We start from the raw sequence: 16,359 nt of genomic DNA, 5'->3' as shown, positions 1-16,359 counted from the left end.
AACTTGACAAATAGGATAAATAGAGATTTTTTGGAGTTTTGCACTGGAGATGCTCTAAGCCGTGACTCGTAGGAACTTTAGAAAACACAAAAATCTAGAAACATAGCAACCGAGTATGGTTTTGTTCTCGGACAATCCAGATTGAAACTTTGTTAACTATCTCAGACTGAATCGATCTGAAACAATTCCGAAAATTTTATCAAATTTGTTCTTGTCATTACTAACAAAACACTCCAACAAGACTTGGATCATTCCAAAACTAGCGATAAACACTTTTCAAAAGTTCAATCACTTCAAAACCTATTCGAACACTAGATTTAAAGATAAAATAAAAAGATATTAGAAGAAGCCTTTCTTCATGCCCTTTCTTCAAAGAATGAACTATCGATAGTAGCCCTATTGAAATATGAATAAATCTGTGAATTTGGTGAAAATTTTGAAAGAGAAATCGAACAAAAATGAAAGAGAAGAAGAAACGATCAAGAGACACTAAGTGCTTGGACTGGCTGCTTATACCAACCACTTTAGGATGGTCTTAATAGAGTTGCCTTCTTATAGCATTTTGGTCGAGTGTCGATAGCAGCACTCATACCGAAAATTTTCTTTCCTTTACCGTAACAATGGCGAGAATCGATGTTAAATCGATGTAAACGCATCTTAATGGGGGACTTCGTTTAGACTTGTAGAAAAATCATTACTTTCCAAAATGGGACTTAAACGGGTAAATTGACAAAAATACTTCATTTCGTGATTTAATGAGCTCGAACTCACACAGTGGATTTGTAGAAGATTGAACCTCAAATATCTTTTTAATTTTTATTTTCGGCCAAAGCCCATCAACCCTTTATTATTTGGTGATATAAAAAGGATTTTTTCGAAGGCACCACCAAAAGCACATGCACGAAATGCTATAAACGGACATGGTTATTTGCAAGCTGCCCAAACCTTCCAAACTCTATACAGATCAATAAACTAAAGAGAGAAAGGATTGGAGAGAGGAGAGGTAAAGATTTCGTCCATAAAGATGATCCAAGAAACGCAAAAGGTATCATGTTAAAAAACATTGATGAAACCACGAAAAAAGTTGCAAAAATGCTTCTGCAAACAAATTTAAGATGGAGGTAGAAAGTTGTTACTATAATTTAAAATGAGATTTAAATAGGGGTTTGATTAAAGATTCATAACTCAACAATAGAAGATTATATCTAGATATTAGAACTTCTAGAAGATCATATGTGAGAATCTTAAAGAAGTCAAAAAGAATTCCTTCTTCTACACATGAACATGAGAGTGAATTGAACTAATAAAACTCTTGTGGTCATAAATATCACGTATTTAGAAGAAACGCAGAACGTAAATTCTTACTAAATCTTTCAAAGTCATGTTACAAATTACATCCATCTCCAAGAAATCAACATGTGTGTTGATCAATTTTATCTAAATTCAACATGATTGTCATGCTATATAATCTGCATTCAAATTCAATATGGATAACTGTGGCTGAGATATAGAGATAGATGTGAGAGTTTAGAGAGAGGAAATCGTATGGAAGTTTTAGGCTGTCAGCTAATAACTTCTTATAGCATTTCAGTCGGGTGCTTTTAGCGACGATCTTTTTCCCAATCTCAAAAGGTCAAAATGGGGTATTAGGGAAGAAAGAATATTTGCCACACAAGTAAAACAAAAAGTACATGTTATCTTAAATTTGTGAATATACAAATATTAATGTTCTTGTTGAAAAATATATACAGAAATAATTGGAAAAAGAAAAAGGAATTTTGCGGCCGCACCAACAATTGACAGCGCAATTTACTCTTTCAGAAAATTAATCCGAAATTATATAGGAGGGAGTTTTTAGTAAGTTTAGGGATAACAAAGGGGGGCAATTGAATTTATATGCCTACTGGAAGAGGATTCGTATCGTATGTAGCTGAAAAAAGATCGATCGAAATCTGATAAGAAAAACTCCATTTATTATTTACGAGAGCAGAGAAGAAGAAGAACAAGAACTTCTCCTCTCTCTCTCATCGACTCATCGATCTATTTTCTTACAATTCCTAATTGTTTCCTCTCTCTTTCTTCAAGTTTCGATTTTTACAGAAAATTAGTTCATCAATGGGGTTATGGGATGCTTTCCTTAATTGGCTACGAAGGTAAAACTCTCTCTCTCTCTCTCTTTAGATTTTTCTTCGCCAGTTTTATCTATTTTATGTCTTCAAGGCATTGTGATGATTACCCAGACGTGATATATAGTATATGTTTTTGTTAGGTATGAATATGAATGTTTCTTCTTATTGCTTCCTCAAATTATGGTTGTTAGGGTTTCTTTTGTTTATCTCCATGAATTTTAGGCTTGGATATTGAATTTTTGTACTGACCCTTTTTGGTACTGGGTGGGAGGTTATTTGACCCTTGAGTTGAGCTATCATTATGAAAGTTTGAATTTGAGGGTATGATCTAAGAACAAAAGTGAGGGGATTATAAAAGCATATACTTGTTCTGCTATTTGTGGCAATCAAGTAATGAATAGCTTGGTTTTGTTATTTGTGGCAATAAGTAGTGAATCTCTGCTTTTGTCCATTGACTGTTAGGTATGCCAAGAAGGGTTATTAAGGAAATAAGAGATTGTGACGGAAAAGAAGCAAGAAAGTAAACCTCTTTCTATGAGCGAATTACTAATACTATCAGAACAGTTGTCAACTTCATGTGATTTATTAAGGAAAAACTAATTACATGTGTTTTCGTAGTTCCTCTTAGTTGTGTCTTTTTTTTTTCGCTTTTCTTTATTTTGTTTCCTTGAAGGGTTTTTTCTAATACTAACTTGTGTGGTAAGGAGCTACATGATGGAACCGGTCTTAGCTATCATAGTGAGATTCCCTAGGATTACGGTTTTAGACCCGATTCAACTTGCCAATACTGGTTGTGCTGTCAACCTAATGGGTCTTTATTGTTTTGTCTTCTATGGTTCTTACTCTGGTCTTCGAGCGTCAGTTAGGTAAATTTCGTGCTAGCTAGGTACCTATCCCTTTTCCTACTGGTGGGGTGGGGTGGTGAAGGGTCTCTCCGAAGGTCCTTTTTTTTTCCTTTCTTTTCTTCATATTTTATCCACGGAACACTTTCCACCTGTCAACCCTCTCAATCAAGGATATGTCGTTGGTTCCGATACCAAATGTCAAGACATGAACATATTCGTTAAACATAACCCGTAGAAGTGCTTATGAGTCTGATTATAAGGTTTAACTCTCTAGGATCAGAATCTTCTTTATCAGGGTTGTAAAATGTTGGATTTTTCCTATCTTTCCTATCATGCACAGCAGTTTCCAAAAGCAAAGAGTATGAAGTAGGCCGATGTCATGAACTCATGATTAATAGTTGCGTGCTTGGTTTTATGGAAAAAACATGAATCCAGGCTGAATATTGTGTCAAATTTAATCCAGAAATATATATTAGAATATATTTATCAACGTAGTTTTGAGCTGTTAGAGCATAAGTTAAACGGCCACCATCCATTATAGATCAGTACAACCTGTCGCGGGGGTTTATAATACTTCTTCACTACCTTTTGCTTATGTCGCTACTTTTGTATTTATACCAAGTAGACTACTGGAGTGCAGTTACAGCATATGTTAAATGATCTAATTTTCATCAATGGCCTCATATGTGTGATCTGGATATTTTACTCACAAATGAATATTCAGTGGTATCTTAAGAGCTCCAGGGTTGTTGTAGCTATTGCTTTGTTTGCCTCGCCGTATGGAACGGTTTGTCATGTAAGATATTTGTTTTTCCTGCAGCCTTTTCTTTAAGCAAGAAATGGAGCTTTCTTTGATAGGACTTCAAAATGCTGGGAAAACTTCGCTTGTCAATGTCATTGCTGTAAGTAAATATCTACGTGAACCTTGATCTGTCTATAAAGTGGGTTTCTCCCTCTTCTTTGCTAACAAACACTTCTTATTTTCTTATGTAGACTGGTGGGTACAGCGAAGACATGATCCCTACGGTGAGTAACTCATTCTAAACCTAGATATACTTTATTTCATTCCTGTAAAGATGAGTAAATTATATGTACGTAAGGTGAGAAAATTTTGAGTTTCTTCTGTTTGAACAACAGGTAGGATTTAATATGAGGAAGGTAACAAAAGGAAATGTTACAATAAAGCTGTGGGATCTTGGAGGCCAGCCGAGGTTTCGCAGTATGTGGGAGAGATACTGTCGTGCAGTTTCTGCTATTGTGTATGCATCTTACTTATTTAATTTCTTTGCATTTTCGAGGCATTTTTTGGAAAGACCTAAGAAGTCCCAATTTATTTCTATTTCTGTGTTGGTCATGAGGGCATTTTCGACGGGGGGTAGTTTTTCCATCCTTAACTATTTGAAGAGGATTCCCTACATTCTGTCAGAATAGAGATTATAGGCCGACAGTCAGACTGTTTGGCAATAAGTAAATTACTCGAGATTGCACGAATTTCTTAAGCTTATTTAGACATCTGGGGCAAAAAGCGTATCTCTTGAGATTGAAATGGAGTGAACTTACTTTTCATAATGTTGATTCAGTAGTCCTAGTTAGCTCATAGACAATTTTAGCATCCGAAACTACCTCGACCACTTGCTTGTTCTTCACTTGCTTTTTAGCTTTGTTATACTTGCTGATTCTAAATCCTGAACCAATCTGGCATTTTACTGAATGCATTATTTACCAGTTTCTTATTCTTTTTGGTTCTCAAAGACTCAAAGCTTTTCGTGGTATTTTTTTTTAATGTGCCAACCACTACTTTGTTCCAATGACCACGTACTCAAACCTTAGAAAATGATATGCATGTAATTAGAGTTGGACGATGAACCGACGAAATCAACCAATTTGATGCTTGTGCTCTATATCCAACTTTGTTATGTCTGATCTATGTTCTTTGTTGTAGATATGTCGTTGATGCTGCTGATCATGACAACATTTCCATTTCACGAAGCGAACTTCACGACCTACTGGGCAAGCCCTCTCTGAGGGGTATTCCGTTACTGGTACTGGGAAACAAGATTGACAAACCAGAATCTCTGTCTAAACAAGCTTTAACTGATCAAATGTAAGTGGAAATCAATAATGTTATATCCTATCAAGAACAAACTTGTAACTTCGGTAAACTCTTGTGTCCGTTTAGTGAAAATCGATTAACTCCGAGCATTGTGTTTTCCTATGCAGGGAGCTGAGGCTAATAACAGACAGAGAAGTTTGTTGCTTCATGATTTCGTGCAAGAACTCGAGCAACATCGATTCAGTTATCGATTGGCTTGTAAAGCATTCCAAATCACAGAGCTAATAATGTCTGTAGCGATTTTTTCTTGATTTGAAAACTTCGTACTTGGTCATTATGAGCAGGTTCATGTCGATTTCTTCAGTCTTGTTAGTGAAAATATTTTAGATCATTTTCTTTCTTCTAAATTAGTTGCGAGTGGTAAGCTTTATTATAAGTTTAATGGTATTTTTCAGTTTGGTGGTTTGTTTTTCTTGTTTTGATGTAAGACTATATAACTTACTGTTGGTATGTGAATATCTTATATAATTGTGCATCTTGACTTGAGACCTTCAGAATGTGGTCACCAGAAAATGTATTCCATAATAGTGTTTGTATATGAGAATGCTGTGGCGGAACATATTTCAGATGGGACAGATAAAGATGAAGAAGAGAAAGCAAAAAATAAGGGTAGGGAAGAATATGGAGATGAGAGAAGATGAATTTTTTTGGCACCACAGAATTTATCTAATTCTCAACAAACAAAAAAGAATTTATCTAATCGGACTCGGGTGGACATGACTTGAGGACATTTTGATCATTTTTTGTAAGTGTATGGTTCACACACAAAAAAAATCCTCTAATTACACATTTTAAAACTTTCAACTAAAAAAAAATTAGACATTTTAAAATGAGGTTTGACTAATTGGGCATTAGTGGGGAGGTGAGTAATACTAAAAAGTTCAACACTTAACGGTTAAAAAAAGGTCAACGGTTGGTAGTCCAAGTGGTTCCAAGGTGTTGACATATACTCCAGAAATCCCTCGATGTTCCAGGTTCGAATCCCAGAGAAGGTGGAATCTTTGGGTATTTGATTTGAGATTATTAGGGTATAAATAAGGTTTAGTTGGGCTTTAGGCCATGTTTAGTTGGGCTATAGCCCGATCGTGTCTAGTTTGAAGTGGGTGGTTATCGAGTTTATCACATCTTTGATGTATCAATGCCAAATGTAACGACTAACGTAGATCGTAGTCGACTTCAAAAAAATAAAAACTGTTAAAAAAAGGACCAAAGATGTCAAATGAGGAGGTAAACGGTCAAACTGTTCACATCTTGGGAGCTGAACAGGAATTAGCCTTGCAATTTTCCCACTACTTGAAGAGTTAATTCCTATATGGCCCCCTACTTTGTGACCAGCTTCCTTTATGGCCCCCAAATTTCTGTAAATTCAAATATGACCCCCTATTTTCATGGAAATGTCATAACTACCCTTCCCATTAATATATTTTCAAAATAAAATTAAAAACAAAAACCTAAATTCCACCTCACTTCCCTCTCCACCACTCATCTCTCTCCACGTCACCTCTCTCTCCACGTCACCTCTCTCTCCAACTCACCTCTCTCTCTCCAAGTCAGCACTCTCATGAAGGTCGCCGGCCGGAAAATTTTCCGGCCGGCGACCTTCAAACTTAAAAAAAATAAATTTTTTTTTTTTTTTCACTCACCTCTCTCTCTCTCTCCAGGACAGCACTATCATGAAGGTCGCCGGCCGGAAAATTTTCCGGCCGGCGACCTTCAAACTTAAAAAAAAAATTTTTTTTTTTTTTTTTTTTTCACTCATCTCTCTCTCTCTCTAAAAATTCCGGCGAAGGGGGTTTCCCTTCGCGGAATCTGGTCTGTTGAAGAACAGATTACTCTTCTGCTTTTCGAGAGACCAGATTCCGATCTCCTCTCTCTTGTGTGTATATCCTGCAAACCTAAATAGCTGTTTTTTGTATGTAAAGTATACAACAATTACTCTTTTCAGCAAGGAAATATGATCACCCAATATAAAATAACTCATCTATTAGTCAGAAAATGAAGATATGAATCAAAACAAAGGTCTAAAAATTCTAATTTAAGATCTGCCATCTACATATCAAAAACCCTAACCTAACCTGAAATTTCTCTCTCTAGAAGCAACTAATGAACTAAACAAGTCAAATTTGGCAAAGAACAGTAGTTTTAACAAAATCAAAATTACGCACAACTCAAGAATGAATTTCAAACAAAACCCAAAATTAGTTGGTGAATTTGAGTGAATATGCTAGCAAAATCTAGAAACTGAACTAAAATGAAGTCAATAGTGTTGCTAAAGATGAAGAAAACAAGAGAGAGAGGGTACGGACCAAATTGGATGAGGAAATCGAAGAGACGACGAACATTGAGAGAGATGTTGGAAATGAACTCTCGATTCTCCCAATCGGCCTGTACTGCAATTCCAACGTTAACAGCGTTAGTGATTCCAACTCCTCCAGCTCTCGCCATTCTCTCCTCGTTTCTTCACACAAAGAAATTAGATGCCCTTCTGTAGGAGAACTTCAAAACCCTAATTTTAATTTCTCCAGAAGCACAAACAGAGAGAGAGAGTTCTTGTTTGTAAATTAAAAAAAACTCTTCTGTTCTTCAACATACCAGATTCCGGCGAAGGGAAACCCCCTTCGCCGGAATTTTTAGAGAGAGAGAGATGAGTGAAAAAAAAAACTTTTTTTTTTTTTTTTTTTTTAGTTTGAAGGTCGCCGGCCGGAAAATTTTCCGGCCGGCGACATAGTGCTGACCTGGAGAGAGAGAGAGGTGAGTGAAAATTTTTTTTTTTTTTTTTTTTTAAGTTTGAAGGTCGCCGGCCGGAAAATTTTCCGGCCAGCGACCTTCATGAGAGTGCTGACTTGGAGAGAGAGAGAGAGGTGACGTGGAGAGAGATGAGTGGTGGAGAGGGAAGTGAGGTGGAATTTAGGTTTTTGTTTTTAATTTTATTTTGAAAATATATTAATGGGAAGGGTAGTTATGACATTTCCATTAAAATAGGGGGCCATACTTGAATTTACAGAAATTTGGGGGCCATAAAGGAAGCTGGTCACAAAGTAGGGGGCCATATAGGAATTAACTCCTACTTGAATAACCGAGTTGGGCATTTGGGCCGATAGTGGGTTAGTCTTATATCCCGCTCCGCCCGTCCGTCCGTCCGTGGCTGGAATCTAGACTCGACTACTCGACTCTGGTCTGGAATAATAACCTCCTGGTTAATCCCATGAATCAATCTTCTTCACGAAAACCTTCCTCCGTTCCGGGGCAAAGAACAGCCGTCGAGATTTGAAAAATCTCCACTTTAGAGTTTAGAGAGAGAAAGTTTTAATTTTTTGATCATTTTCTTGAGGGAAAATGACTTCCTCGATTGCTAAAACCCTAAATCTCCGCAGTGCCATTATCACCTCAACAAGGAATGGTACAATTCATCCTATACTTGCATCTCCCTTCTCTTCTTCAGATCGGGCTCTTCTTTCAACTATAGCTCAATCTCAATTGGAATCATCATCATCTGTAATTGAAGCTCAAGGTATCTCTACCTCTCTCTCTTTCTCTAGATGTTCCTTTTTAACTTATGAAAATGTTGTTAGAAGAAATCTCACTGATTTGATATACTTAAAAATGCAAACTTTTTTTTTTCTTTTTGATTTCTCATACTTCATAGTCTATGAAATTGTTATTTGGATAAAGCTTATGTTGTGATTTGTTTTTTACATGATAAAAAGAAGAAAGAAAGAGTTGGTCGAGATGGTTGCTTTTCCTTCCTGGAGCTATTTCATTTGGTCTTGGAACTTGGCAAATATTTAGAAGACAAGATAAGGTAATATTATACTCCATTCTTTGCTTACTCTGTTCTAATGGTTTCTCTAGGTTAGTTGAATTTTGTGACTATATTGGGTTTAATTACCTTTATTTTATGTATCCTAAAATGGGTTTTCTTTATAGATTGAAATGCTGGACTATAGGAGGAGTAGGTTGGGATTGGACCCAATTATGTTGAACAATGTATCTTCTTCTTCTTCTTCAAGTGAAGGTTTAGGTTGTGTGGAGTTCAGGAGGGTGATGTGTGAAGGAGTTTTTGACGAAAGTAAGTCGATTTTTGTTGGTCCGCGTTCTAGGAGCATCTCAGGAGTAACTGAAAATGGCTACTACGTCATTACACCTCTAATGCCAATCTCAGGCAACCCAAAGAGGTAACTGAAAAGGTTCCTTGTCCTTCTTTTTTCACCAATCGTTCTCCCTATAAGAGTCTGAGGATATTATGTTACATGAGTTCAAATATGTTTGGGAGTTGCCAAATTATGTACGATTGTACAGTGAGTTCATTATTTATGAGTGTTTGTTTTTGTTACAATTTCTCGAACTTATTCATGATATTTCAAATATGTTTGAGAGTTGCGGAATTAATTCCATCACCCTGACCAAGTGCACGTCACTCGTGCCCTGGCGTTTCTTTTCTAGCAAACATGGGACGAGAAATTAGTTTGTAGATATTTCATGCATAGAACTAGTTTAGGCACAAACTGACTGAAACTAGTAACTCTCGGTCGTTAATAATTTTATTGAAGGATCATCACATCATATTACACGGCAGTGCTTTACATCATGTCATAGATATATCATTAAGATGAAGTAACTAAATAATTACATGAACCGCCAGGGAAACGACTTGAAACGAACCTTGAAAGCCATGATAACTAAGCCTACTTACAACTTTATTCAAGTTACATGGAATGATACAAGAGAAGCCATGATAACTAAATCATTTTTGTACTCTTGACAGTATCAAATGACTAATAAGGATAGAGGATAAAGCCTAAGAGTATATTTATAAATACTATTATTACTATTGACCAAATACATTAGTAATGTCCTAGTCTCCTAGAAAATTGTATTGGGTATTATTTCACACGATTAAGCATATCAGACTACAAGAAATCCACACTCTGATCCCTCTACCTTTGACTAAACCCGAGTAGTATCTGAGTTTTCATAATTTCCCCCCTAACTGTATCTGAAATGCTTCCTGTTGTTACTTATTATTAGAGTTTGTATCTCATCTTTTGTGCTTCCTAAGGATTCTTTAATGATGGCATGTACTACTTGTAGGCTCTTCTTAAAACTTGCTACCAATTTATTAAGAAATCTTTGTCAGTGTGCAGACACCAGTCCTGGTGAACAGAGGATGGGTTCCCCGCAGCTGGAGAGACAAGAGGCGGGATTCTCAGGAAGATCATCAAAATGCTGAACAACCTTCAAAAATAGAACCCATCATTGATGGGGAAAATGGAGGAGCCTCTTGGTGGAAATTTTGGTCCAAGGAACCAAAAACTAGCCAGGTTGCTGAAGAGGTACTAATTATTCTATATTATGGTATTTCTCCATTTTAGCACATTTTTTGAGGATCTAAAGTTCTAATCTTAGTGATGACAACTTCAGGATCTAGGTAGTGCTATTATCTCTGAGAAGGTTGTTGGTGTTGTTCGCGGGAGTGAGAATCCAAGTATATTTGTTCCAGCAAATGATCCCACTTCTGGTCAGTGGTTCTATGTTGATGTCCCAGCAATAGCACGTGCTGCTGGACTTCCTGAAGATACCCTTTATCTTGAAGATATCAATGACAACGTTGATCCTAGTAATCCCTACCCTGTTCCAAAGGATGCCAATACTTTGATCCGCAGCTCAGTCATGCCACAAGACCATCTAAATTATACATTCACATGGTATGTGTTTAACCTCTCAAAGAACCAAACTTCTGCTTGCTTAAATATTTATAAAAAATCTCAATCAATTGTTTAAAGTTGTGTTTAGTTTCCGTTAATAGTGATACATTTTTGTCTCTCGAATATATTTACTTACATAAGCAAGTCAGAGTGCAGGATTTTTTCCCTTCTCCTCTTTGCGAGATTGTATGTAGTAGATCATCCAGTTTCCCCCACCAAGGAGACTAATTGGGTTACAGAGTGGAACTTCAACGGGAAGCCGACAAAGAAAAGTTCCGATTCTTGGGATGTTTTACCTTGTTGAACGATTTTTTGGAGTGATAGTCATTAGAGTTAGTTAAGATTTAGGAAAATTGGGCAAACTTCGTAGGGGATATTCAAATTGTCTTATTTGATAAAAAAAAATGATCCTTCTGTTCTTGTAGGCTTTAACTCTCTATGTAAGATTTGCACGGGTTTGCACATGATAAAGTTTTCACAAGTCCGTCCATAGTATGTAACATTTGCGTATAGTTCATAGTTGCATAGGTTTGCAAATGGAGCTCGAGCCAAAGAAAATATTGACATATCTATTTAACCAAGACGAACAAGAAATTGGGTTGTCATCCCAATTTGCCATTAAGAATTTCTTCTAGAAGCACCATAGAAATGTACAAGTCCAAATGTGAATAGGTTTTCAATCAGTAACAATTGAGTTACAGTACACTATTATAGAGTATCTTCTAACTAATTTACAATTGTTAACAGGTATTCTCTATCAGCTGCAGTAACCTTCATGGCCTTCAAGAGACTTAAGCCAAAGAAGATCAGGAGATAACTGTCCTCATCATTGTAGGAGATAGAGATTTTGTTTAATAGAAGTATTTGTCTGATTACAAGATACGGATTGAGTGACTCAGAATAAGGGATTATCAAATCAGTCGTATATGTTACAAAACTTCTTGTGGTCGCAAACTTTAGATAGCTTTTGCCATTCAGCTGTTGTGATTCATGTCTAAATTATTAGTAGGTAAATTTGATTTGATGGAATTTTCAATTTTTATAAACTGGAGGCGAACTATTTCTTATGCTTATGAAATTTTCTTGATGGCTCAAGATGGTGCAGAACTTGTTACAGTATTAGGGATAATGCTTAAGGATTTCAACAAGCCTTTGAAAATTTATTCCTTCTCTGTTCTCACCTTTGTTTTGTTGTTCAGCTTTTACTTGTTTACTTCACTAAAGGAGATCTAGGTTGTAGAAAACAAGTCTCTTTCAAGTCATGGTCATTCCAAATATATTTGAGACTACCACTAAATATAAAGCAGGGGGTTGCAATGCTAAGGTGTTTTTTTTTTGACAAGTTTCATATCTGAAATTTGATTCTAGACTCGAATTGACTGGAATCAAATTTAGGGTCCGAATAATGTCTAATCTAATTGAACGCCTAGTTTTTTTTTTCCTGAAAGGTATTATATTATTTTTGATTCAACCGCAAGACCTAGAGAGTGGAAACCACCTTGTAAGTGTCTTCAACAAAACCACTCTCGCATCACAACAACCATACACCACTTCCATGTTAGGGAAAACATATTTTTAGTTTGACTAGTTTCAACCAATATTCACCCAAATATTCAATAAGCACCCAGATTTTTAGTTCTTGTTTTATATATTTTTTCTAACTTAGAAAATAATTAACAAGAGTTACTCCTAACGGATTTTTCAGCCAACGAAAATTTCTGACTCATTATTTGATGTTTGAATGTATCATGTATTAAGGGTCAAGATTGTTTGTTAGAGAAGCCAAGCGCTTAATATAGGTGTTAATAGCACAAAAGAAGCCGATACCCGGACTCTATTTTTTTTTTTTTTTTTGGAAGTCGACTACGATCTACGTTAGTCGTTACATTTGACATTGATACATCAAAGATGTGATAAGCTCGATAACCGCCCACTTCAAACTAGACACGACCGGGCCTATAGCCCAACTAAACCTTATTTATACTCTCTCTTTCTGTCCGTAGAACACCGCCCTAATAAGACAAGGGACATTTTAGCATTTTCAAAGTTGCTTTAGCAGTGCCCAAAACATATCAACAGGCAATTTAACTTTCGGCCCAATTAAGCGAATTGATGGGTTTCATCCAATTCCTGAATTGGGCCCACCAAAGTAGTTGGAGTTAGGGCTTAGTACTCTGTAAATAGCAGAAAAAGAAACCCTAGTAATCTTTCTCTTGGCCATTTTCGCTGTACAAGCTTTTTTCCCTCTCTGCTTATATCTCCTGATCTGGTAGGAGGAGCTTCGGCAACAATCAATAATGGCTGTCGGGTTAGTGTTTTTCTCTTTATAACCACTTTTATTCACTTTCTCTCTCTAGAACGATTTCAATATCTTATGCTTTTTTGTGGTTATTGATTTTCAGGAAGAACAAGAGGATCTCCAAAGGGAAAAAGGGAGGAAAGAAGAAGACGTACGTTACTCTTACTATATATATTTTGTTTCTGAAATTGATAAAGATTTTTTTGATTAATTAGTATACTGATTTTGTTGTTTTTTTGTTTTCAGAGTTGATCCTTTTGCCAAGAAGGATTGGTATGATATCAAAGCACCATCTCTCTTCAGTGTTCGCAACGTTGGGAAAACCCTTGTTTCCAGGACTCAGGGTACCAAGGTGATTTTTTTTTTTCATTTACACAACAATTTGAACAATTACATTTCTTGACTTGATTTTACTTCTTATATAAATGTCATCTAGCTAGCCCAGTTTAGGTACTTCCAATTTCAGCTTAACTTTAGTTTGCAATGTGATTAGTGCAATTATTTAATAGCTCTTAAGTCTCTATATGTAGCTTATAAATTGTTGGTTTTGGGATTTTTAGAACTCATTTCATTGACTGAGTATACTATTGTATTGTGTGTAGTCATATTTACATCTATAACCTTCAAGAGTTTCGACATATTCTCAATTATTCTGAACTATGGAGATGAACCTCCTAGGCTGGGGTTTACATAAGATGATGGAAGGACGGAGTGGATGTGTTGTTGGTTGGAAATTGATGAGCACTTCGGTGGAGGAATGTATACTGGAATATGTGGGATTTGTGACTGATTTCTATGGTATCCTTGAATCTTAACTTAATCAATAGATAAAGTGAACCAATTCTCTAACCCGGCTACAAAGTTTCTATGGGTGAAAAGGTATAGGGTTGGAGTCCGAACTAGTTGAACGAAGGAGACGAGGGGGAGATATTTATGGTTACATATATGGCATAGGAAAATGCTAAATGTACAAAGAATCTTTGACAAGATTCTTGACAAAATGCCATTTGAACGGTCCCGATCAAAGTCAAACTTTGAAAAGCTTTGATCAATTTTTTCTTTTAGTGAAAAAGAGTCATTAAGTCACAAATTTTTTCTTTTAGTGATTTATATGGATAATATGGGCTGATTTTAGGGTTTAGGGTTTGTTTTTTTGTGTTTTATACTTATAATGGGGTTATTTTAGGGTTTAAGGTTGATATATTAGGGATTAGGGTAATGATTTGTACTGTTTTATACCTCATAATGAGGTTATTTTAGGGTTTAAGGTTGATATTATACTCGTATGGACTGATTTTATGGTTTATTGTATGATTTTTGTTGATATTATACTCATAATTAACTTATTTTATGGTTTATAATAAGATTTCTCATCATATTGATCTCAAATGTTTATATTTATGCATATATATAATTACATATAAAAAAAACATTATATATTAATATTATACGACTAGTCCCGCCTAAATACGACTATTAACGACTACTCCTAGTCCCGGGTCTGGCGACTAGTCCCCGTTGCCGCCTTTTTCAACATAGCCTGAGCTATTCACAGATTTCACACTAGTAATAATGAAGGAAAAGCTAGGTGCTTGAACTTGTGATCTTTTATAGACTGATAGTGATATGTGTGTTTTTGGTTGAAGGGCCTTCAATTCGCTATATTTATATTTACAAGCTATTAGTTTTATACAGCCCTTCTATGTTACGACGCGAAACTTCTTTTGTTCTTCGTATATGTTATTGTTTGAAGTCTAATTTAAAGTGTTATATTGTTGCAGATCGCATCTGAGGGTCTCAAGCACAGAGTTTTTGAGGTCTGCTTGGCTGATCTCCAGAATGACGAGGACCAATCCTACAGAAAGATTAGGCTCCGTTCAGAAGACGTGCAAGGAAAGAATATCCTAACCAACTTCTGGGTATGTATGAAAAAAAAAATTATTCATTATTTTATTTATTGTTTACTGTCATTACTCAACCTTTTCCATATTGTAAAAAATTCTCAGGGAATGGATTTCACAACAGACAAGCTCAGGTCACTAGTTCGAAAATGGCAAACATTGATCGAGGCTCATGTTGATGTTAAGACAACTGATAATTACACTCTTCGGATGTTCTGTATTGGTTTCACTAAGAGACGCCCTAATCAGGTTAAGCGAACTTGTTATGCACAATCCAGCCAGATCAGACAGGTACCTTTTCCTGATAACTTGTCTATATCTTTAGACCTGAAAAACTTATTTATATTTTTCCTTCAATGACCCACATTTACTTATTTTCTTTTTCAGATCCGTAGGAAGATGACAGAGATAATGGTGAACCAAGCTTCATCTTGTGACCTAAAAGAGTTGGTACAAAAGTTTATTCCAGAGGTCATTGGGAAAGAAATAGAGAAGGCAACCTCAGGCATTTACCCATTACAAAACGTGTTTATTCGTAAAGTAAAGATCTTGAAAGCACCCAAATTCGACCTTGGGAAGCTCATGGAGGTCAGTTTTTTTGCTTCATAATAACCTTGTAGTTTAAAATTATGATTTTCATGTTACCCTTTCTGACTCCATCTGTTCATAATGTTTACAACTCCTCAATTGTGCATATGTAAAGTAATCGATTTGGGTCATAACTGCAGGTCCATGGAGACTACTCAGAGGATGTAGGTGTTAAGGTTGACAGACCTGCAGAAGATGCACCCGCCCCAGTTGAAGGCGATACCGAAGTTGCTGCTGCGTGAAAATCAGAGTCTGCTGTAGGTTTACTTGCAGTTATGTCCTTGCCATGATGTTAAGACCTAGAAGTTTTGGTAGCAGAGATACTAGATATTTATTTTCATCTTCCGTTTTTTTTTCTTTATGAACCGACTTTGTTTAAAGAAGTTACTTCGCTTGGATATTGATTCGTTTTCCTTTCCAGTTTTTAGAATCGTCCACAGAGGAATATTGCCAAACAGCTGCATTCATTTTGACCGACAGTCGGGTTGAATTTTGTTTTTGTAGCATCTTCAGAATTTTCAATTGTAGCAGTTTCATTTTGCAATCTACGTGAACAACCTATGAGCATTTTCCATGAATTTCACCTTGTTAGCAAATGGTGAGGGCATCCTGAAAAATGCATCCAAAACTGGGAAGGAAAATCTTGGGTACTCCCACCACCTTTCTTTTATGCAGAGGTCTGGGAAGTCTGCTTACTACTACAGCAAATCATCCTTACTAAGATTTTTCTCTCACTTTTCTCTCTTTCTCTTTCCCCCTCAGTGTTTCTCTCACTTTTC

At 36.1% G+C, this 16,359-nt stretch overlaps 3 protein-coding genes across 4 annotated transcripts; all 3 read left to right on the top strand.

Annotated features, from left to right (window-relative positions):
* Window positions 1-1,666: 1,666 nt before the first annotated feature.
* On the top strand, window positions 1,667-5,555 carry ARLA1D (ADP-ribosylation factor-like A1D). The gene is made up of 6 exons (XM_086645337.1): window positions 1,667-2,153; window positions 3,795-3,876; window positions 3,968-4,000; window positions 4,112-4,233; window positions 4,917-5,078; window positions 5,195-5,555. The coding sequence occupies exons 1-6, from the start codon at window positions 2,116-2,118 to the stop codon at window positions 5,310-5,312; spliced, it is 555 nt and encodes a 184-aa protein (XP_086501463.1). The 5' UTR covers window positions 1,667-2,115; the 3' UTR covers window positions 5,313-5,555.
* Window positions 5,556-8,151: 2,596 nt separating this feature from the next.
* SURF1 (Surfeit locus 1 cytochrome c oxidase biogenesis protein) lies at window positions 8,152-11,887 on the top strand. Of its 2 annotated transcripts, none has more exons than XM_086649140.1 (6): window positions 8,152-8,598; window positions 8,795-8,889; window positions 9,015-9,262; window positions 10,225-10,420; window positions 10,509-10,792; window positions 11,540-11,887. In XM_086649140.1, exons 1-6 carry the CDS (start codon window positions 8,424-8,426, stop codon window positions 11,607-11,609), a joined length of 1,068 nt encoding a protein of 355 aa, XP_086505266.1. In that variant the 5' UTR covers window positions 8,152-8,423; the 3' UTR covers window positions 11,610-11,887. The 2 variants fall into 2 exon arrangements, with proteins under 2 accessions (XP_086505266.1, XP_086505268.1); XM_086649142.1 differs by having other exon boundaries at window positions 8,177-8,598; window positions 8,798-8,889.
* A 914-nt stretch (window positions 11,888-12,801) lies between these two features.
* On the top strand, window positions 12,802-16,124 carry LOC147532494 (small ribosomal subunit protein eS1y-like). The gene is made up of 7 exons (XM_086645336.1): window positions 12,802-13,100; window positions 13,195-13,242; window positions 13,338-13,443; window positions 14,873-15,010; window positions 15,098-15,283; window positions 15,380-15,580; window positions 15,721-16,124. Exons 1-7 carry the CDS (start codon window positions 13,090-13,092, stop codon window positions 15,820-15,822), a joined length of 792 nt encoding a protein of 263 aa, XP_086501462.1. The 5' UTR covers window positions 12,802-13,089; the 3' UTR covers window positions 15,823-16,124.
* The last annotated feature ends 235 nt before the right edge of the window (window positions 16,125-16,359 follow it).

This window comes from Eschscholzia californica, unplaced genomic scaffold (assembly GCF_041429995.1).
Source record: "Eschscholzia californica isolate CP2 unplaced genomic scaffold, dmEscCali1.0.p SCAF_6, whole genome shotgun sequence".
NCBI classification, from domain to species: Eukaryota; Viridiplantae; Streptophyta; class Magnoliopsida; order Ranunculales; family Papaveraceae; genus Eschscholzia; species Eschscholzia californica.
This window is presented reverse-complemented; position numbering and strand designations above follow the sequence as displayed.